Source organism: Colletotrichum siamense, assembly GCF_013390195.1.
Source record: "Colletotrichum siamense strain Cg363 chromosome Unknown KSG_Cg363_contig07, whole genome shotgun sequence".
NCBI classification, from domain to species: Eukaryota; Fungi; Ascomycota; class Sordariomycetes; order Glomerellales; family Glomerellaceae; genus Colletotrichum; species Colletotrichum siamense.
In genome coordinates, this window is record NW_023501020.1 from 3,956,372 (window position 1) to 3,979,258 (window position 22,887).

A 22,887-nucleotide genomic window follows, 5' to 3' on the forward strand; every position below is an offset into this window, starting at 1 on the left:
TCGTTTTAGAGTAAGCTTACTGGGTAGATTTGAAGTTGCTGGTGGATACCCCATGCACTTGTTTTCTCATTTGTGTGTAGATATAAGACATATATGCAGATTTGATAATTGGTTACGTTTCCTTACCTTATTTAAATACCGGGGCTTTGCACGTCCTCTGGTATCAAATTCTTGTGAAGACCTACCGATCACCTGGGTGATCACCCAAAGAATAGATCCTTCCTCTACACCAGATCCAGCCGATTCGTTCGCCATTCCCTTGATTGTACAATATCCCCTAACTCAGTCTTTGGCTGGATGTACGGCTTGATCGCAGTCCGAGCTTTAGTCCTCTGCTCGAAAGCATACGCTATGCTTATCAACTTCTCCTCACTGAACGCTGCTCCAGCAAAACCGATACCAAAAGGCAGGTTCGGTGCCAAGACATCAAGATTGCCAAAGTCATCCTTCACAATCGGTGTGTCATCCGGGTGCCGGCCGAAAGGAACAGCTATGACCGGCGTGCCCAGAAGCGCGGCGGGACCCAGGATAAATCTCGTTGGAAGTACCAGGGCGTCCAACGAATGGTTCTTCAAAGCCCCGGCGTACCCCAGTGGACCAGCAAGATACTGTCTCTCGGTGTAAAGCTCCCAGAAAAGGGGATCAGTGTTGCGAACGCCTCTGACAAGTTCTTTGTCCCAGACTTCAGTATTATGTTCCGGATAGCCTTCGCGTGGGTCACCTTGCGTCCAATTCCGAAGTTCGGCGACCGTAGTGATGTTGTAAGGGTTGTATGTGAGCTTTGCAAAGTATTCTTCGAGGTTTACGAGGAAGTCTGCGCCCATAACCTGGCTAGACAGGTTGAGGAGCCGTGTAACATGGTCACCCACAGGAAGCCATATGTCGTCGATGATTTCAGCTCCGCCAGATCTCAGAACATCCACCGCAGAGTCGAAAACTGAGATGGAGTAGTTGGTATTTGGCCAAGGGATGTCCTTGAACAGATGCCTCGGGATACCAATTCGTTTCCCCTGGAGACCTGAGTCAACACAAGCTGCAGCATAGTCGGGCGTCTTGGTGAACGGTATGGCTGAAGTGTAGTTGTCTCGAGCATCCGGACCCGTGATGGCTGCTAGTAAATGCGCAGCATCTTTCACCGTACGGGCCATCGGACCAACTACGTCCTGGTGCTCAGTAATGGGTATGACGAGGTGTCGTGAGACGAGACCGAGAGTAGGTTTGATCCCCACAAGATTGGAGACATCGCAGGGCATAGTAATCGATCCCAGAGTCTCCGTTCCAAGTGAAGCCCACGCGAGGCCGATTGAAGATGCGATGCCACTTCCTGAGGAGGACTCCAGCGGGTCTTGGTTTGGATAGTACGCTCCGATCGGCTGGCCCCCTCGAGCAGACCATCCAGCGCTGGAGTTCGTACCGCGGCAAGTCGCCCATTGAGCCATGGTGGCCTTGCCAAGAATGACCGCACCGGCTCTGCGGAGCTTGTCCGCTACGGTGCTATCTTCGCCGACTCTTGCGCCGACGAGGACGAAAGAGCCAGCAGTGTTATTCATCTTGTCGTTGGTCGCAATGTTGTCCTTCAGGAGAACTGGGATGCCGTGCAGAGGTCCAAGAAGAGGTCCGCCTTGCGCCCGAGCTTGGTCTAGAGCAGCAGCGATGGAGACTGCATCAGGGTTGATTTCGGCGACGGCATGGAGGTCATCATTCACCTCATCAATGCGAGCAACGTAGGCATTCACCAAGTCAACACTAGTGAAGAGGCCGCTGTCGAGCCCTTGACGAAGATCATCTAGAGTTGCGTCCAGAAGGGGTGGGAAATTGGTAGTTGAGGGCTCGCGACAGAATGAAGCTGCATACACCGAACACAAGAGGCGTGAGACGGCCTTGGCAAACCAAGATGATGCCATGCTGTTGGTGTTTTGAGTGCAACTGATGTGAGATTTGGTCTCACGAACCACTAACGCACTCCAATGTCAGAAAATGCTTCGTGGCGCAGATATAGCCGCGATATCAATTGACGCGTTCCTCTGGGCTGATACCATCCTCAAATAGGTTCGGAGGATTACAACCCCGGTCAGCAATCTCGTGTTATCCAGTAAGGGGATTTGTCTGATTAGTGGGGTATCTGTCTTACTTGCATATGAATGTAGCTGCCTCATCTAGCTAGATCGTTGAACAGCTGAAGTTTGATAAGCTGCTGGAGATCAAAATACAACCCTGAGAGCCGCCGATGGCACTCGGTTTGCATGTTCGGAGGAGACCCCGGATTCAGTGGGGCTCTTCTCGGACCGGCCCCGGATTCACGGTAACAGTCCATGCACTCTGATCGGCAGCAACCCGGCTTGCCCGGCACTCACCGCTTTCACCGGATGATATTGGGACTGCTACAATTGATTATGAGCATCCTCTGCACCAGCGATATGCGCCCCGCTGACCAAGAAGAGTCAGCGGCCAGCTCCACAGTGTATTCGCTGGCAATGGCTGAGCGGCTGGATGCGCTCGCTTACGCCCATCCTGGGGTGGTAAGCAAGCCCAACAGCGCGGTCTTGAAAACCTCGTGTCGTCTTCCATTTGAAATTTTATAAGATCCAATTTCAAATGAGTTTTGCAGAGCAAGATTCCGCCACTTTGCGGACTGGATTGAGGCGTGGTACAAAACGCCTGTTCTGCCTGAGCGCCACCCCTGAAGCGTGGGGAAGTCCGGCATTCCGATATTAGCGCCCGCTGAAGGTTCGCAACCGCCCAAGATGTTGAACCAAATCTACAACTTCTTCCTGAAAGAAGACGTCGAAACAGAGATCAAACGAACGCTCGTTCAACTGAACCTGACTCCACTCATGGCGGAAAACACTCCCGCGGGGCCCACCGGTCTCCCTCCTCGCAAGGGTATGCTTCTAGACCTCGTCTCCGATCTAGCTCAATCGGTCTGACAGCCTGCAGTTGACACGTTCACCGGAGATGTGATCCATCACGACACGTACCCAGAGATCAACCCACTCACTTCATCAGACTGCTCCGGGAAAGCGGTCCTCATCACCGGTGCTAGCAAGGGACTGGGCAGAGCCATTGCGATCGGCTACGCCGAAGCCGGCGCATCTCATATCGCGGTAGCTGCTCGATCAGACGTCTCTTCTACTGTCGCTGCCGTCCGTGAAGCGGCAAAGAACGCTGAGCGAGATGAGCCCACAGTGTTTGCCCTCGAGATGGACGTCAGCGACATGGCCAGCGTAAGAGCGGCAGCGGAGAGGCTAACGACCGAATGGAGGCGGCTGGACATCTTGGTCAACAACGCTGGTTACATGGCCCCATTCAACTTGCTGCTGGACACGGATGACGACGAGTACATGAAAGCCTGGGATGTGAACTACTGGGGCACATACAGAGTCACCAAAGCGTTCTTGCCCTTGATGCTCAAGGGCGGCGATAAGACGATTGTCAACATGTCTTCAGTTGCGGCGCACTTCATGGGGGCCGGTGGTGGTGCATACCATGTGTCAAAGTTCGCCCTCATCCGCTTTACCGAGTTTGTTCAGGATGAGTATGGTGATCAGGTACGTCTCACGCAGCCCTAGTATGCGTTATACCTTACGGTCGAAACTGACGATGCAACTGGTAGGGGGTTCTCGCATTTTCCATCCACCCTGGTGGAATTCCGACTGACTTATCGTCAAACCTACCCGAGAAGCTACAATGTAAGAAGCTCGATTCTCTGTTTTTAACGGAATATGCTGACGTCCGAGTAGTTAGGATGACTGATACCCCAGAGCTTGCCGCCCATTCCATCCCCTATCTTACCAGTCAGAAGAGGGAGTGGCTTGGTGGAAGATGGCTTAGCTGCATGTGGGATATGCCAAAGCTAATCACTATGGAGAAAGAGATTGTGGAGAATAATCTATTGAAGTTCAAGTGCATGGGCTTGTAAGATAAGGCTAAATCTAGTTGGATGCTGGTATTGGAGGGGCGCATGAAATAACAAGAACCTTTTGATGATGTCCAAATGTAATGAGATGACACCAGTCCTCGACGGAATTGAATCATTTATTGTACGAAAAGTGTAATTCTTGGCACACTCGACTGCAGTTCACATCCAGCACTCGAACTTACTTTAATTCACCGCAGGATCTTCCCCAGTATTGGTGACTTGTAGATTCGCGACTCTGCGAGGCTACGAGGTATGATTTTCTTCAGGGTCGAATCCCAAAGACGACTGGCTTATTATACCGGATTTAAATGGCTGCTCTTCTGAAATTATTAAGCCTGCTCAGAAGACCCGGTAACTGGGCATGTCAGCATTGTCTCGCTTGGCTGCATGTCATACTAGACAGCCGAGCCGCAGTGCCGTCTGGGCCTTGGCAAGGCATTCAAAAACAACATCAGGCTGCGTGTAGCTTTTCCCAACATCAGCCGCTCACGAGCATCAACAGCAAACGTTACAAAGGTTTGGGGTCCAGAGTGTTAAAAGCTTGCTGTCGCTCATATTCATGCAGAGTTGTCATGTTCCGATCGAAAGGCCGGACTCACGATGTCCAGGGCTCTAGGCGTGAGCGAGGGATCTTTACCCTACCAGCCGGTCCACGGTGGCAGCGAGATGCACGATTGCCCGGTATATAAACCCCTTCTGTCTCTTTATGTATGCCAGAAATCAGGCTAACTATATACCCGTGAAAGAGAGTTCATTCACTGACGAGTTCCGGCCTGCGGCAGGGCCCATGGAACAACCGGGAGAGGAACAGCCTGCCGTAGACGAGCAATTCTGGGTCCGATGGCTAAGAAGTGCCTTCATGACTTTCATTTACAAGCCGATCAAGTCGTTTTTATGGATGATCACACCTCTCGTGGTCTATGTTCTTGAACTTTTCGAAAGTTTCAACTCAGTTGCAGCGGCACCACTGGCCATTTTTATGATGGTCTGGGTCTTTATTGGGCTTCCCTGGTTGATTAGCACAGGCGTGCTTTGAAATGATAGAGTGTTTCGAATGAAAATGAGGCTACGTAGGTGATGAAAAATCCCAGCCCTTTAGAACATTTCATTTTTCTCAGCTTTGGTCAATGTCAGGGTGAAATTTGCTCATCTCATTATCGTCGAACTCCAGTGTATCTTAGTCGAAAATATCCACGTATGAAACGGGGCTTCTGAGTCTTCTGATCATGAGAAGCCAACTCCTTGGTAGCTTTTAAGAATGATCATGGCTTGGACACGATGGATACATCATTGTAACCCAATCTTGTCAGTTGAACACCTCATTCCGATCTCCACGTCGAGATCTCTGATGTGTCCACGAGTATTGAGTCCTACACCGAGCACAGTTGGGGAAAGAACTGGCTCAAAAACTGATTGGATCGCGGCTTGCAGCCTGTCTGTCCTACAGGAATAGCAACCTGGCAATGGGAAAATGCAGCCTAACACAGCCTGATCATTGTGTTTCAGTCGCAACGATCCTCTTGCCGTTCTGGCAGAATGTCCCACTGCAACTTTCGTTCAGAGGCTCTCACCCACACACATGTATGCTAGGGCTGTAGAGGTATGCGCTGTGAGTGGTTCAACCAGGGGCAGACGGGCATATTTACAGGGGGGCAACAACCGAAGCGAGTCTTGGCGGCTGCCTTGCTCACCCCTACATTTTGCTGGTTACATTCAGCGACGGGTGCGCTGTTTGATTCGACGCCTGCTTGCTTCTCAAAGGATCCTTCCGCCGCTTATGTAGATCATCGTCTGGTGCGATGGAGCACGAAGTCAGCAGAACACAAGCTAAAAACCTCAATGCCTCCTCGCCAAGTCGAGAGGCTGGAGATTTTCAATGTCAGCACCGACCTGGGCATAGTACTAGGAGTTGAAGGCATCCGACATGGCGTACAACCTTCGTCCGAGTTCGAGGGACCCCTCACCGCAATCTCAAATGAGAGATCAACAGTACAGCGTCTCGCCGGTCTCACCGAATCTCTCCCGGCGCACATCGGAGACACGACTGGGGCCGACTGATGCGGAGCGGCCGTCATCGGAAAGCCGCGTCAAGCGCGCCGGCGGCCCTGAGTCCCAAGTTGCTGAAGTCAACGACCCGCTAGTCTCTGTTGATGGGCAGAATCAGACAAGATCGTACAAGCCCGTTGCCACAGATGACCAGGCCCATGGCAACATCTCAGGCCGCAGAAATTACAATGCCACGGCGCCCACCATCTTCGCCGACTTCGCTGTCGTTGTCTTGCCGTTAGCTGTGATTGTCTTCATTGTACTAGTATGGCGCCTCGACGGCTCGCAAGTTGGTGACGACCTCTCAGCCTGGGAGAACGCAATCACCGTGGTATGTAGAGCCGCCGTCATAATTACCAAAGAAGAGTCGACTATGGGTATGATGATGCTGACAATTTGAACATAGCTTGCCACGGCATTCCCTATCCTCTTTGCGTCGGTTATTGGCCGTCTGATGTCAGAGGCCGCTCGATGGAAGCTTGAGAAGGGAGGAACCATGGGCTTCCTCGAGCAGCTCATGGGCAGCAGGACCGTTGGCTCAACTGTGATCACCCTTTTCCAACTCCGAACGTTGAATTTCGTCGCTATTGGACTGTTCCTCGTCTGGGCGTGTTCACCCCTAGGAGCACAAGCCTTTCTGCGTATGATGGACACGAGTCTCGTACCTGATCCCAGCCCCGTCTACATAGCCTATTTCGACACGCAAGCGCCTCTCGCGGATGGCGTATCGTCGGGACAGGGTAGCAGCGTCGTCGACAGTCTGAACAGACCGAAGCTTGCGAGTCTGGCAACTCTGTACACGATCCTCGTAGGAACGCCGAAGGCGAACAAGATCGACGCCATGGACCTGTGGGGGAACGTGAGAATCCCTTACTTGAGTGCGGATGCAGATGGTACGTGGAGGAGCATCTCGAACAACCCCGAAGAGGTCGAATACTCTTCCTTGGCAGGTGTTCCAGTCCACTATGCTGGAACTGGAAACGCAACTTTCTCGCTGGAGTCGAGCTACATCCACCTCGTGTGCCCAAACGCTACCAAGTTCCCCGCTTCGGATATTGCCAAGGGCACTGCGAACAGGACAGCCAAGGCCAACGTGACGACCGATTATATGACTGAGGAGTACCCTAATGGAACATGGCGAGGATACGACTACCAACGAGGCTCCGGAGGCTACATCTCAACTCAATGGGGAATTGCCATTGACAGGTTCGTTGACTTGTACTGGATAACCCATGGAAAGGAGGGACAGGGATGGGACTGGATGCCAGCATATGCAGACAACGGAAGCCTGGCCATGTTTTCCAACGAGACCGGAATCACCGCAGGTCCGACGAAATTTCTGCTCCGAATGGCTCTGGCGCAACCTCAAATCACCAAGAAGAACCGCGACAACCTGGAGATCAGTTGCGACATCACCCAGAAGTACGTTGAATCTCGCGTCAGCTGCTCGTTTCTCGCGGGCCAGCGATCTTGCCGAGTCATCGAGCAGCGATTGTCGCAAAAGACCCATGCACCGGAGCAAATCACCCAACTATCTTTCCCTCGATCTTTCGACTTCTTCGCCGGCGAGATGCCGGTCGCCACAGGCCGGGATATGACCGGCTTCATCGACCCGACTTTGTACTATCTCAAAGACCCGACCTACGAAAACATCTCGTCTGGCACGGCAGTCCTGATGGACGAACTCGACACTTCCAAAGTCGGCGCACGCTTTGGGCAGTTGCTTAACACGTATCTCACCCTCAGCCAAGTTTCCAGCACGATTGCAAACACCAGCGCCGAAGCGGATGCCGTTTTCCAGCCCAACATCACCTTCCTAGGGGAGTCGTCGACCCTGCTGGAGACATACGTCATCTCAAAGCTGTGGATATCACTTTGCTTGCTGTCTGCCGTCGTTCTTCTGGCGGGAGGCATTCTCAGCGTCGTGTTCATCCACTTGACCCACGGCCCTGAGATTCTCGGCTACGTCTCCACGACGATCCGGAACTCGAAGTACATCGATTTGCCGTCAAGTACAACTTGGCTGGATGGCTCGGAACTGACCAATGAGCTGAAGAAGTTGAGGATAAGGTACGGGTTCATTCGCGACGAGTCGCGGCAGCCGGTTATGGCCGTCGGCCATGAAGAGGAAACTGCTCGGATCAAAGATGTTCTAGCTAGGAAGTAGATGGTGGAGAAATGAGATGATTAGAGCAACTACGATGAACTTGGATTTCCTTCAAGTGAAAGCGACTCTCGATACAAAAGCTGCATGGCTCCTCCTGCGTTTGCTCTCTGGAACTTGGTGTGGGAAGGCGGTTCCAACCTCACAAGTCGGAGTCAGGGAAAGAACCATCGATGCCTCGCAGGATAGCACCTCTCTCGAGCGCGAGACTACTACTTGTCCATTTTCAATGTCATTCTTCATCTCCCCGAACGTCAACAAGGTTCCAACGAACATCAGCAAGTCTTCCACAAAGCATCAGCAACTCTAACTAACGCTGCGTCACCACATTATCTCCCCTGACATTCTCCATCTCGCATTAGTATCATCTCGTTTGATTAGCACCAGAACATCTCAAAATGTCTCCTGGCGCCTCCAGCTCCGAACGGGATGGCACGAATGGGCCGCCTGATTCTTCTCAGTCACATCAGCTTACCTCGTCCTCCGACTTGGAGGGTTCGCCAGCTCCATTCGATGCTCAACCATCAACTTCCCGGCAGACGGGGGCGACTGGACCTCCAGCTGCACCACAATCACCCCGAAGGCCATACGCTGCATTCCTCAGGAATCGACCTGCTTCGTCTTCTCCTCAACCAAGATCAACTCCCGAACTACCTCACAGTAGACTTCCTGGCTCGCCTAGACCAGCTCCATCCGATGCTCAACAATACACTTCCCAGCAAACGGGCGCGAGTGGACCTCTCGCGGCACCACGGCCCGTTCGGTTGTCATACGCTGCGGTCCTTAGGTACCAGCCTGCTTCGTCTTCTCCTCCACCAAGATCAAGTTCCGAGCTACCGAACAGCAGACTTCCTGGTTCGCCTGTACCAGTTCTTCGGTCCTCGCCACCGATAGCTCAGGGTCGAACATCTCGGCTTGCACCTATGATGAGGTCATCCCCACTTCTGAACGGCACGAACAGATCTCCCAGCTTGAGCAATCAATCTCCTGTGCTTCTTCCTCCTCAGAGATCAACTCCCGATCCAGCGGGCCTCAGACCCCCCGGCTCTCCCCGGCCAGCACGTCTGACGTCTCCGTCGAGCTTCAGCAGTGATGCAGGCCAGTTTCCCCCCCTCCAAACGTCAATTATCGGACAGGCGGGCGAGAGTAGGCCTTCGGAGGCGCCCCAGCTAGCACGCCGTGGCTCTTCTTCCGAGCTACCGACCTTGGCTGGTGCTCACATATCGACGCGTGCCACCACAAATGACAACGTACCGATCCCCTCCACCCAAAATAATGCAGCACAGGAGATACCTGCGCCGAACCCGCCGGGGACTTCACAGGACGCTATGGACTGGACTCCTGACGTTGACGTTACGGTCGACGGCACCAGCCGCTCCGGAACAGGAGATATACAACAGCCGACCCAAACACAGCAACGCCAGGACGGTTCACAGATGTGTTCTACGCCTCCACCACCTCATTCTGTTTCAAGATCTCGTTCTCCGCGCGCGAGAAATCAAACAGGTTTCCGAAGCCGCGAGGATAGTGCACAGTATGTGTCACTTCCAAGCTTGCGGCCATTGATTGACTAACATCACCTAGGAACAGCGGTGCTCTCCGGAGGGGGCCTTCCGTTCAACCAACTCAGGGTAATATCCTGCCACGCAATATTCCTGGGGCTACTTCAGCAGTGCCTACAGTTCAGGCACATGCCTCCTCGAGTAATGATTTTACAGTACCGTCAGAACTGCCTCAACCGAGGCCAGAGACTATCTGGAGAGACGAACTTGACGGTGAGTCCATGGAGATAGACCGTTCGCCACATCCCTCAAATGACGGGAGCTCAGCTAGCCCCTCGGTGCCGGAGCGAACTCATGGATCTTCATCTGAGAATATAATCAACGATGACTCAGTCACCCCTCAGTCTAGTGCCGACGATAACCTCGCCGATCCTAGCTTCCATGCAAGCTCTGCATTTGAAGAACTCACGCAAAACACTCCATTGGATCACGACACACGACCGGAAGACCCCCCCAGAGATAGCTACCCACCTTGGATGCAGAGTAGATCAAGCATGCTCCTCCCCCATCCCAGCTCTATCCTATTGTCTGACGGACAACAAACCCTTTCTCTGCCTTACGAACCACCGCAGACAGTTTCTTCGATAGCCCAGCCTCAAACGGACACGGGGCTTGAGGAAGATCTCGGGGATTTTAACGTTGAGCCCGAGTCATCCAGTTCCGAGTCGCCTTAGATGTAGTCGCTTGGTCTAGTTTAAACAAGGAATGGGTTGTTTAGAGCGCGGATTATTACGAATGATGGAGCGGTTAACCATTAGCCCAGCGTCACATGCAAAAATAGATGTTTACTTGCGACGAGACTGCTTAATGCCTACTGCCGTGATCTGAGAACCGCTATCATCTGCCAGAAAGCGATTTGATGCTAAGGACAAGCACCGGAATGCCTCTTGACATTTTAATCGCAGCCATCAGTACATACTGGTCACCTGGGAGTTTCTTTGCGCACCGATCCGACCACGGACCCGCGCCGACCAACTGGGAAACCGACGACCATCTCCGAGCCTCATCGTCGGTCTGAGGACCATTCAGAGAAATAGCGTCGTCGAGTCCTGTAGAATGAGAGCCGATCATCTCCCAAATCGAAGCTTGAGCGTCGTCGTTTGTGTTGATGAAGCAGCCGAGGCGGTCTTCCCCCGCAACTTCCTTGACGGCAACGGTGGCCTTGCTGCTGTGAAGATGAGGTGACTCACAGTGCGTCACCGAACATTGCAGAACGACTTGGTGCGCATGCAACTCGGGGAGCCTGAAAAAGTCGATCCCATCATCTGCAGGCCCCGGTCCTGGGAAAGTGCCGGGAGGGATTGTTGATCTACAAATCCCAAGCCGTAGTGGACCGTCGTCTTCCAGTGAGACGGTGAACACGTCCAGGCCTCGGAAATCCTCGTCAACTTGTTGGTGCGACATTGTAAGGTACATCGGGAGCTGGGTCGCAAAGGTGATTACGGCCCGTGGGATATAGTAGATGTAGTGTGCGCATAGTCTGGACACTGGCAAATTAGTGTTAGGGGTGCCACCCTGCACCTCAATACACAGAAATCCATCAAGCGACCCTCGCTCGCTTGAGGCGCCGTCGAGCCTTTCCACAATCATGCACTTTGGCCACAATAAGCACCTACGTCCCCTGTCGACCAGAGTTCTCGGCAGTTGGACGTGTAGACCGCGGCTGGTGATGGTGGGGGGCACATTTGGAAGCGTATTATCGCCCAGACTGATTTCCGACCAAGGATGCAACAGTAACACGTGTTTCCACCTCCAAGTCACTATGGAACCAACTCTGTGGCCCTGGAGATCGACCATTCTGATGTTTCGGAAGGCACTGGGTGCCGGCGCGAGAACACCGTGTGCGGCTGGTCGTCGCGAAAGGCCTGTCCACAGGAGGATGCTAAGGTCCTCTGACGTGCGGAGTATCTCATGTTGAAGGCGGATGAATGCCTGCGGGCCCTCTCCGTAGAGCAGAGGCATATGTATGCCGAATATGCCTAGGAGACAATAAGCAAGGTCCTCCTGCCTGGTGGTTTCCCTCTTTGAAGCCCAAGACATCCGTTCTCCGGCAGAAATGGCGGTATGGGTGGTTGTCCCGTCTAATATGTCGCGCCGAATACCCGTCTTGTCATGTAGCAAGTCGAGCAGAGACGCCTTGGTGCCGATTTCTTCCCAGTTCTGGTCGTAAAATTCAACTGCTCTGGGAGCTATAAGCTCTTGAAGAGTCCATCCTCGGGTAAACCATTTGGCATTGTTGAATTGGCGGCGATCGACATCCCCCGGGTACTGAGATGGCAAATCGCTCAGGTAGACGTAGCAAACTCTGGCCTGCCGATACCACCGAAACATGGAGTTGATGGCCTCGGAGAGCTCGGCGCTCGATGTCTTGTCGATGCAGCACGTGTCTAGCCAAGCCCAGTCAAAACCGTCGCGACGGGCCTGTGCACAGCATGCCTCAATCTTGAACCCTTTTTTGGACCGCCCAGCAGTGGTTGACAAGTCCTGGAGACTCACTTCGTCATTTTCCCAGGTGTGAGAGAGGATGGCGTATGGAGGAACGTCGCCGATAAACTCATTGAGATCGAGCGTCGTGGTGTGAAGAAGCCTCATGTTGTCTCGCTCTCAGGGACAAGCTCGCTGGTTATGCGCCCAATTGGTTGTGGATGTTGAAAGCTGACAATCAGGCTAGCGGTTGGGATCGGTGGGAAAGCGAAGCACCCCAATTGGTAGCCAAGACGAACGAATTCGTCGCGCATCTTGCTGCACCTGTCATTGGCCACAGGCGGCTGCATCATCAGTAGCGGTTCAGATAGAGCTGGATGACAGCCTGATGGAAAGTCAGCAGGAGCTTGTCCGTCAGATTAGCCGTAAGCAACCAGGTTTCCCTGGATCACAGCATCACAAAAGTAAAGCAAAACACAGTTGAAGCATCATTCACCATGGCCTCCCTCCAAGCATCGACGTGGCGGACTCTTGGCCTGTCTGTCGCAGCAAGCTACACGGTCCTCGGGGCGTTGGACGTCCTCCTTCCGTACCGGGCGGGGTATGAGTTCTTCGGGCTCCCGCCGTCGGATGCGGTAGGGCGACTGGTGCCGCTCCTCGGAGTACGGGACCTGGCAATCGCAGCAGCGCTGTTCGCACTCGCGCGGCAGGGCAAGGGCCCGGAGATGGGAACGGTGATCCTCGCCGGAACGATCCTCTGCGTCTGGGACGCCGTGGCCATTTGGCAAGCAAAAGGGCCGAAGTTGTGAGTAGCTTGGCTAGCGAAATGAGACCGGGCTCGCTGACATGATGACACTCGCAGAGGCGGAACCATCGCGGCCGGGGTGGTTGTCGTGACGGCCATCGGCATTGGACTGGTGCGGTCATGAGACGAGGCAGCCAGGGGATGGGTAGCGCAGCGCAAAGTGAAGGGGCAATTCGGTCCTCATGATCCCATCACCGAGGCTGCGCGTCTGTGGTTTCTCCCAGGGTCCTGCAGCTGGGTTGAGGCAAACTTGGTGGCATGACGGGTGGAGGAACGAGATTGGCGTGGGCGAGCTAGGTTCCGTGGTTCCTCAGGCGTGTGTGGCTTTGGGGGTCTCCCGTGCGCCAGACGTCATCCGTCGTCAGAGTCATCAGGGGGCGCGCGGGCCGAGAGCTTTGGCAGCTGTCGCATTGGATGTTTCTGAGCTTTCCATGCAGCGGCATCAACGGTCGTTTAAATCGATAAAGGCATTTACCAGACGGTATCAAAGCAGCCGACGTCTCCGAGGTGATGGAGCTGCAACATCAGATGCAAATGGCAAACAAACACATCCCATGGAGAAAGTTCAGCAAATGGGAGCTTGCCATGACAGCTTCCCCCAATCATGGAGCTGAGGATCCTCAGGCACAAAGTGCAGCTTCGGGCAGGGACTGGGCAGGGCAAGCACTAGAGGCAGGCACTGCTTGCCGTGTGGTGATGCAATGGGGAGGGGCAGTCACTGCTTGCACGGGTGCGCTTTCCCCAGGCTCAAGGGTCACGGGCGGGGTAAAACCAGGTCTCATGCAGCAGCTGCGGCCAAACAGCTTCCCTTCTCTGCGCGAAAGCGTCTCCCGACCCCCAGCGAAGTGAGTGACAGACCACATTCTCGACCTGCTGGACTGGCTTCTACCTATCGAAGCTCTCCGTCCCATGTGCCTTGTGCCTGAGCCAGCAAGCGCCCATTGCCATACCAACCTGCCTGCTTTACTTGCTGGCTTGATTGTTGCTTTCCAGACTGAAGCGAGGTGGCTGACGTCCGAACGAGTACAAAACACCACCACCTCCCATTCAGCCCCTCTTTCCTCCCGCCTACATCAACAACACCGACACTACAACCCATACCCATCGCGAACCAGACTTGCACTTGCAACCAACCGGATATCCTGAATCGTACAGCTTGTCCAGTCCACGAAAGCAAGGCGGAAGAAGCTTCTGCACATCTCAATACCACTGAAAAACAAGGCGAGACATCCCTCGACCCAGAGACAGTTCGCCCCGTTCGACCGCAGATACGAACCCAGAACCAAAGGTCCAAACAACCAAGAACCATCAAACTACCCCGGCAAAGCACCAATCCACCATGGCCGACGACAGCACCAACAACACGCAGCAACCCGCCGTCGACGAGACCCCCATCTCGCCCTCTCGCGGCGACCGCAAGAACTCCCTTGAGGCACACCTCCAACACCGTCCCGACCGGGCGGAACTCGTCGAGAGTGAGTCTCGCCCGTCACCCAATCCCTCGCAATTCGCCTTCTTTGCCTCACGGCCTCACTTCCCTGTTTTCCCCTTTTTCGAACTACCACCGGACCCCTGCAACCACTCTTCCCTCCAAACCCCACCACCCGTCTGCCCGCCTCACCCGCCGATCCCAACCACTAAACCCAGAGCATCCACCCGCCGGCGCATTATGAACATCACCCCATGATATCCCCAACTAGCAAACCCTTGAGCATCGTGACCACAGCGAGACTGACCACAACCCGCCTCGCAGAGAACATCCTTCCCGCATCCAACGCCGCGCCGTCTTTGATCGCCCACCAGAAGGAGCTCGAGATGCACATGCGCGCAGACTCCCTCAACGACAAGCTCTCCCACCGTCCCGATCCCCAGGAGCTCGTCAAAGAGGGCGTGCTCAAGGAGGACCCGCGCACCGCTGAAGACAAGTACGCCGAGGCCATCGAGGACGAGTACGCCAAGCGTGAGGGCGGTGCTTAAAGACGTGCCGTTCACAGCCTCATCATGGCTCCCCATCAATTGGGGCGGACGGGATTGATTGTGGGGAAGTGAACCCGGCACTCTTGCGATTGCGATGCGACGTCAACGAGCCGCTGCGGATGACTTGCAATACGATGTAGGATCAATCGCACTTTGCAGTTTACATGTGGAGGCGGACGGGTCCCTTGTTTTCCTTGATGAGATATGAATAAACATCCAAACCGAATCACACCCAAAAACAGGTCGAATTGACGCTGGAACCAGGCAATGCGGGACGTCTTTTTCCTTGCAGATGGGTATCTTTAGCTAGCTGATCTACTTGTTTCCCAAAATATCACAAAAAACAATAATCACGAACAAACATACTCGCGCCATCGTCTCCATCAGCCCTATCGTAAATGCTACCATGATGCACACAATCAAGATGCGATGACATTTCAGGGTCCCCATCCCATCCATCCCGTCGTACCCATCCCCATCCGTCTATTCTTGGAACACTCCCGTCCGGTCGAGGGTCGTTTACATGTGAACAGGCCCCTGTCGGATTCGCATGACCTCATCGCCTTGCTCCGAATTCCAGAGCCAGTCCCTCTATCCCAATTATCTGCTGCACTTCGGAGCTGTTGTTCCCTACCTGCAATGTCAGCGGGCCCAGGCCTGGCGTGGTGGTGTCTCTCTCCTCTCTCAAAGCCACTCCAGCACTCATAGCTGCCAGCTGCCCTTGCATGAAAGTACCATACTGCGGTAATGCAGGGCACCCAACCGCCGTAGCGAATCACCGGCCACCCGACCGCCCAGCGTTGCAGCGCCCGTACCTACGTACCCAGCTCCTCGGGGCATTTACTCGGGGCCTCCCTCAGGGAAAACAAGGAAGGGGGACCACTGAGACCCCAAGGGTCCACGGCGGCACGGGGGGAGGACATGTTTTGCAGCAGCCGGATTCTGCACGTCAAACAGGCACGGGACGAGGAAAAGAACGAAGCAAGTCATTCACGACGGACAGGCATTCACTTTCGAAAATAGTAACTGCAAAACATAATTATGGGACGCCGAAAGGGGAAGGAGAGGTCTCTGGGCAATGGGGAAAAAACAATGATTTGTTTGAAACCAGGTGTTGTTGAAGAAGACGCTGTTGGCTGCCAATGCATCGCCCGCGAACCCCAATCTAATCTAAACAGGCACATATACACACTGCTATGCTATGATGGTACAACAATCTGCAAGTAATCAATCCCGTGCCTCCCTCATGCCCTATGGCCCCGTCGTCTTGGGTCCCTCCGCGTGCAACTCGCATTATCATCCTTGCCTGTGAAAAATCTCCAAATATTTCTCCGATATCCCATAAATGATACAAGTATGCCGTACAAATGTTGTCGCTGCCGTCGATGCCCCCTGATGCCCTACTCCCTTAACGCCAATGTATGCAAAACAAAAAGATGATGATGATGAACTGTGATGTGGTATCGATGTCGATGGCTCAGGATCGACGGAAGGTGCCGCCGTAGTTTGGTGACGGGGCGCCGTGCTCATAGCCAGACTGGTTGCGGTTGACTACCGTGACTCTCTTGGAGGAGACCTTGCTCGAAGACATGTGGTTCTCGGCGCCGTGGACGCGGTGGTAGACGGGGTCGGCTGGTGAGAGCGAGCGAGGGGTGTAAGAGCCGTTGGAGGATGGGTAAGAGCCCGAGGACGCGGTGTAGGCGCTGCTGATGGAGGGAGCGGCCTGGTGGATGATGACTGGTCTGGAAGACATTTTGTGTGATGTGAGGTTTTGTTTGTAAGGTGTGGTGTTGAGGTTGGTCTCGAGAACGGTGACTTGGTCGAGATGAGAGAGGGTGAAGACTCGGTTGAGGAAGATGGCTTTGTGTAGACAGATGTTTGGTTGCTTGCTTGGTGAGAGGCGAGAGCAGGAAGAGGAGAGAGGTCGAGGGCAGGATAGATATATACTTGGAAGAGGAGGACTGTTTGCAAACACACTTGATGTGGGATGGGATGGGATGCCTCTATCAAGTACACTGGTACGGGGGCATAGCCATCAGCACTTGCCGGAGCCAGGGTCAAGCCGGTCGTGGGTACAGCAGACAGGACCCATCTGGGTTGCTTGCCTGGCCATGCCATGCATCCGGACCATGCCAGGCCAGGCCGGGAGAAAGACAGCCCTGGGGAAAGTCTTGCAGCCGTGTACGCGGCTGAGCACCAAGTGGAAAAGTGGCCAGGAGACAGGATGTGGTGGTCGCTGGCGCTGGGCGACGGACGGGCGAAGGTGGACAGGCAGTGGGGGCGGGTAGCATCATGGAGCCCCCTTGGACCTCGGACCATGAACCTTGGAACCTGGGGCTGACCGTGAGAAAGAAGGGTGTCTGTCGCCTTGCTGCTGGAAGTCCTTGGGCAGCTTTGTCATATCCCAGGCCACTGGATGCAGGGACCGTTGGGCGCAGGATGAGGGCAAAGGTGGTTAGTCTCTGTTTGTTAACGTCCTGGATCACCAAGGAAGCAGGGAAGAGCGTTGTTGTTTGATGTTGCAGGTGCAGCAGAAAGGGTGGTGTTGCATGGTGGACCCGCCAGCATGGAAAGGAAACTCTTGCTGGAAAAGTCCTGCCGATGCCTCAGTAACTTTGTCAACTTCGACCCGGACCAACGTCCCGGCGAATGACAGAGCTTCTGCTGCGCGAGAGCAGTGCCCCGGTGGCGAACAACACGGAATGATTGGGCCTGACGACAACTGCAGGGCGCATTCGCCAGGGCGATGATTGACGGACTGCCGCTCTGTTTCGGCCTGTTACTGCCGCCTCCAGGTGTGTGTACTTTGTTGTGTCCGTGGTGAACCCTTTGCTTCATGACACTGGCATTTTACGCCTCCCAAACTAAGCGCCGTTGATATTTTCATATTGCTTCGTCATGCGCGCAACGGGAAGCAAGTGCAAATCGTACCAGAAACCCGGAGTGCGTGCCAGCCTGCTTTCATTACGAAGCAGCAACGCGCGTGTATGCAGCCTTGAGCCTGTGGCTGCTCGGCGCCCAGTCTTCTTCAGCTTTGGGGGCTGTTTTGCAGTGAAAATGGAAAAAGCTGACAGTCCAGGAGGCCCTCCTCGTCTGTCTGAAGTCTGTCACTGTCTGGACTAGATCAGGCTGCGGCATAATTAGATAGCCTGGGCTGGAGGGAGCATGGGCATGGTTGGCTGCTCCAAGCGCCGTGCAGCAAAAGCTTCGAGGAAAGGCCCCGAATGGTCCGACGTGGGTTGTACGTGTCCGGTGTCTTCGAAATCCGAAGAACGTCTTCTCTAGTGTGTGAAAGGCCGAATCTGGCATTCCGCAAAGTTGAAAATTTTTCTTCTTTCTTCTGCTGTCGATGTAGGTTGGCTTAGACCCCGGCGAAGCGACGCCATCGCTGCCCAACCTCCCAACCCATGGCCTGATGGTCGATGTTCCTCGGTCGTCAGTGCAATCTTGCTTTTCTGCCCTCTCATCTCAGAGTTTCCACTCAAACGGGACCGCCCGCCGGAGACAAGCAAAAATGTCTGTGTTTTTTTCTCGAAGCGGCCCAGTCGGGCTCTCCAACGGGTCAGAGAGTTCGGATCGTGCCTGATGTTTTGAAGATTGCTGGGGGGAAACCCTGTCATGCGGGCTGCGACAGCGACCCAACTGGCCGCCATCCAGCCCTTTCGATCGGGTCTCCAGCGGGTGAGTATGCATGTGGCAGCGATCGCTCCAGTAGCGCAGGTTGTCTGCAGCATGTTATGCAGTGAATGCACGAAATGGGCAACGGATCGCGGATAGCAGTCTGCTGCGAGTGCTCTTTTCGCCGTGTGGAGTGGTTCATGCCTCTGGCGTGCAGACGGAGACGGGCAAGTAGGGCGGGCTGCATGGTTTGATCTGCGACTGGAGGTCGACGGCAGACGGCCAGACGGGCTCTGGCAGAAGAGACGACGGAGCTAATGCCGATGACGCTCGAAACGGCAAACCCTCAAAAGCGTATAGCACAGGTGTGCTAGAGTGCGCATGTCTGTAAACCTTCTCCAAGTGGCTGTTGTATCGTTTGTCACTATCATATCGACATGCCGGACGGATAGGCAAGGAACCCTTTTGCGCCGACCCTCTACGACGAGAAGCCGGTCGCCTGATAGGTTTCTCTTGCTGCAGTAGTCTCCGTGAAGCTGGCAATCGACTGGTGCTCGGGCATGTCTGACAGGCACGCGACAGTGCCGACTCGCCGGAGGTGGGTAGCACCTCAACAGCACCTCAACCGCAGGCCGTGATGGTCGCGATGACTATCCTTTGGGCTATGATTGGCGTTGATGTCGGGCTAATGAGACGCGACTGCGTGGTCCCTGTCTGCCTCGACAGCTCGTGTTGTTCCGCCTCGGCCGAAATGACATTTGGGCACGCTGCACAGCCCAGACACCGATGACTCCATCGCAGCCACGTCGAGATCACAAGCTGTGGCTTGGAAAAAGAAAACACCAAAGGGTAGAAACCGGGAACCAAATCGACGACCGGTCCAGACACACGAGGCAAGACATGCTGCGGCTCATGGATTCCTGGGCGAACTGGGGTTGAGTCAAATGACTCGGAAGAAAGCCGATCGCGAGTCCAAGGCGGTCGATAGCCTCATGGGCGGTTGACAGACCCCCACAACTATCACCAATAATCCTCGTGAAAAGAAATGGTGGATGGGAGAGTTGCTTGGGGTTGTTGCTGGTGCTTGACGTCACACAGAGTCCACAGCTGTCAGCTGGAGCTCAGCTGGGGCAAGTCCCTGGCGATAAGCCACCCTCGTCACCTGCAGGTGCCCTTTATCGATAACGAAAACGGGTCCGTGTCTCCGGATTATCCCTGTGAAAGAGCCAATCGGAAAATAGCAATGAGGGAGAGGCGGCGTGGCTTCAACCCACCACAGCTGCCCGGCGGTGGCCCCTCGTTGCAGCTGTCTTCCTTGTTGCCCGCCAGCTGTTCGTCTCTAATTCGACCAATTGACCGCTCAATCACAACATCTCGACTTTCTTCAGCACAGTCTACCGCCTCACCGTCCCAATTCAGCCATAATGCAGGGTCTTCTCCTCTCTCTCGGCCTCCTGGCCTCCAGCGCCGTCAGCGTCGCCGCCGCCGAGCTCCAGATCGACGTTACCCAGGCCGTCGAGTGCGAGCGCAAGACCAAGAATGGCGACAAGGTCAATATGCACTACCGCGGCACTCTCCAGTCCAACGGACAGAAGTTCGATGCCAGTAAGATGCTGCGCCGATTGTCAGTTGCCGAATGATGCTGACGTCTCGTTTCTCAAGGCTACGACCGCGGAACCCCTTTCAGCTTCAAGCTTGGTAGCGGCCAGGTCATTAAGGGGTCAGTTCAATCACTCGGCCAACGAGCAATGGGCGAAGTAACATGACTGACAACATTGCAGCTGGGACCAGGGTCTTCTTGACATGTGCATTGGCGAGAAGAGGTAAGATGGGCGGCAACCAAATGTTCGAGACCAACCGATCCTGACGCCTTACAGAACTTTGACCATCCCCCCTGAGCTGGGCTATGGCAACCGCGGCATGGGCCCTATCCCCGCCGGCTCAACCCTGGGTATGTACAACCAAATAGCAAATCGTTGAACGGTCCTAGCTAACCGTTATCTTTCGCAGTCTTCGAGACCGAGCTCATTGGCATCGACGGTGTCCCCAAGCCTGAGAAGATCATCATCAAGGCCACCGAGAAGGCCAGCGAGGCCGCTGAGGCTGCCAAGGAGGGTGTTGCTCAAAAGGTCGCCAGCAAGGTTGCTGAGGCTGCCGATGTCGTTAAGACTATTGTCGCCGACTCCGACGCTGACGGCCAGGAGCACAACGAGCTCTAAACGGGCGCATCAATACAGGGCGTTAGACATGCGTTGGCTAGAAAAAAAGGAAAGGTCCGCTTAAGGCGTACTGCCTCTCCCACAAGAAACACGGGTCTGCATCATAGCATGACCGGCGAATACGGGTTGACATGAGAAATATTTGACGTGCAACGAAGTTATTATGATTCTAGGCGAGCAATAATGCCAATCAATTCTCGCGAAGGTTCGCCTTGCTACATCCGGCGCACCCAACTATTTCGCAGTCGCTTTGTTGTTTTTTGTAATTACATCGTGATGTCATTAAGATTGATTGCTAACGGACTTTGTACAGAACAAATTGAAACCTCGCTCCCTGCGCCGAAGCTGCCCACGTTTATGACTCCGAGCCTGGTCCAACGGCTAGGCTCCGACATTGCCTCGTTCGTCAATCCTTAACCAGCCTGGTACACGGCCAGGGCGGCAACATGCGGGTTGATCATGGTCAGGTTGTAAGGCGTGACATACAAGTCGGTGTCAGTCAGCGCCAAGAACATGGTCGAGTTGATCGCTGGGTCAAACTCCCACGTCGACACGTTCGGCTGGATAGTGTACGCAGTGCGGTCCTCCAGACTGACGTTCTGCAGGGCAGAGTACGTGACATTCAGCTGCGAAACCCACGCGGCGAACTTGGGTTCCTTCACGTTCGTCGAGGTGATGTAGCTGTTGTTCGGGCCGACCGGCTGGCCCGGGGCATCCCACTGCAAAAACACCTGCCGGCCAGCATACGACAGCGGCATGGTGCGGTTCTGCGAGATGGCCGGGTTGCAGTCCTCGCCGGGATCCGTAGCGTTCACACAAGACTCTGCGTCGGTGATGTTGCCCGTCGCCGCCGTGTTAGCCCACCCGCCGGTCGTCTCGTTCCACGCACTCGAGCCATTGATGCGGTACGGGTTCGGCTGGTTGAGAATGTGCAGCGCGGGGAAATTCTGCCAAATCAGCCGCGTCTGGTTCCACGGGCAGCTGGAGATGTACGGCGCCAGCAGCGTCCAGGCCCAGCTCTGCGGAATGCCGACAGTGTGCCACTCGGGCATCGGGAACAGGCCCTCAAACTGCCGGAAGATCATCTGCTGGCGCGCCTCGGTCGTGATGCTTTGCAACAGCAGCTGCGCGGCGGGGCCCGAGTTCAGGTGCGGCAGGAAGCCGTAGACGCCGGCCTCGCCCCAGCGCGTGAGCTTCTGGTTGAAGTCGATGTACTCGCGAAGGTTCGAGACGGGGTAGTTGTACGTGCACTGCTGCGGGGCTTCGGCGCCGAGCATGTTCGTGATGACGGTCGCGTGGCCGATTTCTTGCTCCGCCATGAACTGCAGCAGGTACCGGTCTTCGGCGTTCAGGCCGAGCTCCTCAAAATCTTCAACGGGGTATGTGGCCAAGCCCCAATGGAAAAGATCGAGCTCGATGTACTCCTGGTACAGAGCCAGAGCGAGAGATTGGTAGTCGAAGTCGCTTTGGACGCGGTATACTGGCGCAGAGCCGTTGGTGCCGAGACCGCCAGCAGGAGTGTACGGTGCGGGCTGGTCGCCGTGGAGAGCGCCGTCTGCTGGGTAGTCGTAGGCATCGTCTGGGGGAGGAAGCTGCGGCACCTCTGAGGCGAGAATGCTGGTTGAGATGGCGCCCGTCGTGGTTGGCGATGGTCCTGTGTAGGGGCCATGGGAGGTCACATTCTGGACGGGAACTTGGGAGGCGGTGATTGTTGGCTCGGAAGTGACTGTTGTCTGAGGCTCAGAGACGAACGGGACCGCTCGGATCGTCGTCGCTAAGGCGAGAAGCCCAGCATGTTGGAGGATGCCTCGGGGCGCCATTATCCTAGTCATCTTGTTGGGTGTTGAAGATGTGCTGAAGAATACGGCTTTCTGTGAATAGATGAACAGGTCTTGCTTCTTATATAAGACAAATCTGGATTGCACAGCTACGCAAAGCGTCGGGACTACGACTCCATTACAACATCACAGAATCACCTCCCGATCTCGGCTCGCCATTTCCCCAGCGACCTGGCATTAGCCGCTGGGGATGAGTTCATAGACTCGGGATGAACGGCTCATCGGAGAATTTCTCATCTCAAAAGGAAGAATTACGGGGAGAATTGCAACGTCTTACTCACGCGCTACAGAGTCTTTGGGTGTAATTGTGCCGTC

General features: G+C 54.8%; 9 protein-coding genes across 9 annotated transcripts; 5 read left to right on the plus strand and 4 right to left on the minus strand.

Moving 5' to 3' along the window:
• Positions 1-224: 224 nt before the first annotated feature.
• CGCS363_v011363 (putative amidase) lies at positions 225-1,904 on the minus strand (the record flags this gene model as incomplete). Its single annotated transcript, XM_036643212.1, has 1 exon — positions 225-1,904. One exon carries the CDS (start codon positions 1,902-1,904, stop codon positions 225-227), a length of 1,680 nt encoding a protein of 559 aa, XP_036492028.1.
• Positions 1,905-2,744: 840 nt separating this feature from the next.
• citE-0 (Short chain dehydrogenase citE) lies at positions 2,745-3,919 on the plus strand (the record flags this gene model as incomplete). The annotated part of the gene is made up of 4 exons (XM_036643213.1): positions 2,745-2,883; positions 2,938-3,548; positions 3,614-3,689; positions 3,741-3,919. The coding sequence occupies 4 exons, from the start codon at positions 2,745-2,747 to the stop codon at positions 3,917-3,919; spliced, it is 1,005 nt and encodes a 334-aa protein (XP_036491680.1).
• Positions 3,920-5,843: 1,924 nt separating this feature from the next.
• On the plus strand, positions 5,844-8,132 carry CGCS363_v011365 (uncharacterized protein; the record flags this gene model as incomplete). The annotated part of the gene is made up of 2 exons (XM_036643214.1): positions 5,844-6,296; positions 6,372-8,132. The coding sequence occupies 2 exons, from the start codon at positions 5,844-5,846 to the stop codon at positions 8,130-8,132; spliced, it is 2,214 nt and encodes a 737-aa protein (XP_036492023.1).
• Positions 8,133-10,528: 2,396 nt separating this feature from the next.
• HET-E1-9 (Vegetative incompatibility protein HET-E-1) lies at positions 10,529-12,283 on the minus strand (the record flags this gene model as incomplete). The annotated part of the gene is made up of 1 exon (XM_036643215.1): positions 10,529-12,283. The coding sequence occupies one exon, from the start codon at positions 12,281-12,283 to the stop codon at positions 10,529-10,531; it is 1,755 nt and encodes a 584-aa protein (XP_036492025.1).
• A 329-nt stretch (positions 12,284-12,612) lies between these two features.
• Positions 12,613-13,044, plus strand: CGCS363_v011367 (uncharacterized protein; the record flags this gene model as incomplete). The annotated part of the gene is made up of 2 exons (XM_036643216.1): positions 12,613-12,920; positions 12,978-13,044. The coding sequence occupies 2 exons, from the start codon at positions 12,613-12,615 to the stop codon at positions 13,042-13,044; spliced, it is 375 nt and encodes a 124-aa protein (XP_036492024.1).
• A 1,215-nt stretch (positions 13,045-14,259) lies between these two features.
• On the plus strand, positions 14,260-14,897 carry Mkl2 (MKL/myocardin-like protein 2; the record flags this gene model as incomplete). Its single annotated transcript, XM_036643217.1, has 2 exons — positions 14,260-14,395; positions 14,674-14,897. 2 exons carry the CDS (start codon positions 14,260-14,262, stop codon positions 14,895-14,897), a joined length of 360 nt encoding a protein of 119 aa, XP_036492031.1.
• Positions 14,898-16,374: 1,477 nt separating this feature from the next.
• On the minus strand, positions 16,375-16,650 carry CGCS363_v011369 (uncharacterized protein; the record flags this gene model as incomplete). Its single annotated transcript, XM_036643218.1, has 1 exon — positions 16,375-16,650. One exon carries the CDS (start codon positions 16,648-16,650, stop codon positions 16,375-16,377), a length of 276 nt encoding a protein of 91 aa, XP_036492030.1.
• Positions 16,651-19,939: 3,289 nt separating this feature from the next.
• Positions 19,940-20,734, plus strand: fkr-5 (FK506-binding protein 2; the record flags this gene model as incomplete). Its single annotated transcript, XM_036643219.1, has 5 exons — positions 19,940-20,120; positions 20,178-20,235; positions 20,297-20,338; positions 20,393-20,466; positions 20,526-20,734. 5 exons carry the CDS (start codon positions 19,940-19,942, stop codon positions 20,732-20,734), a joined length of 564 nt encoding a protein of 187 aa, XP_036491398.1.
• Positions 20,735-21,147: 413 nt separating this feature from the next.
• Positions 21,148-22,566, minus strand: rds1-0 (Protein rds1; the record flags this gene model as incomplete). Its single annotated transcript, XM_036643220.1, has 1 exon — positions 21,148-22,566. One exon carries the CDS (start codon positions 22,564-22,566, stop codon positions 21,148-21,150), a length of 1,419 nt encoding a protein of 472 aa, XP_036491399.1.
• Between the last annotated feature and the right edge of the window lie 321 nt (positions 22,567-22,887).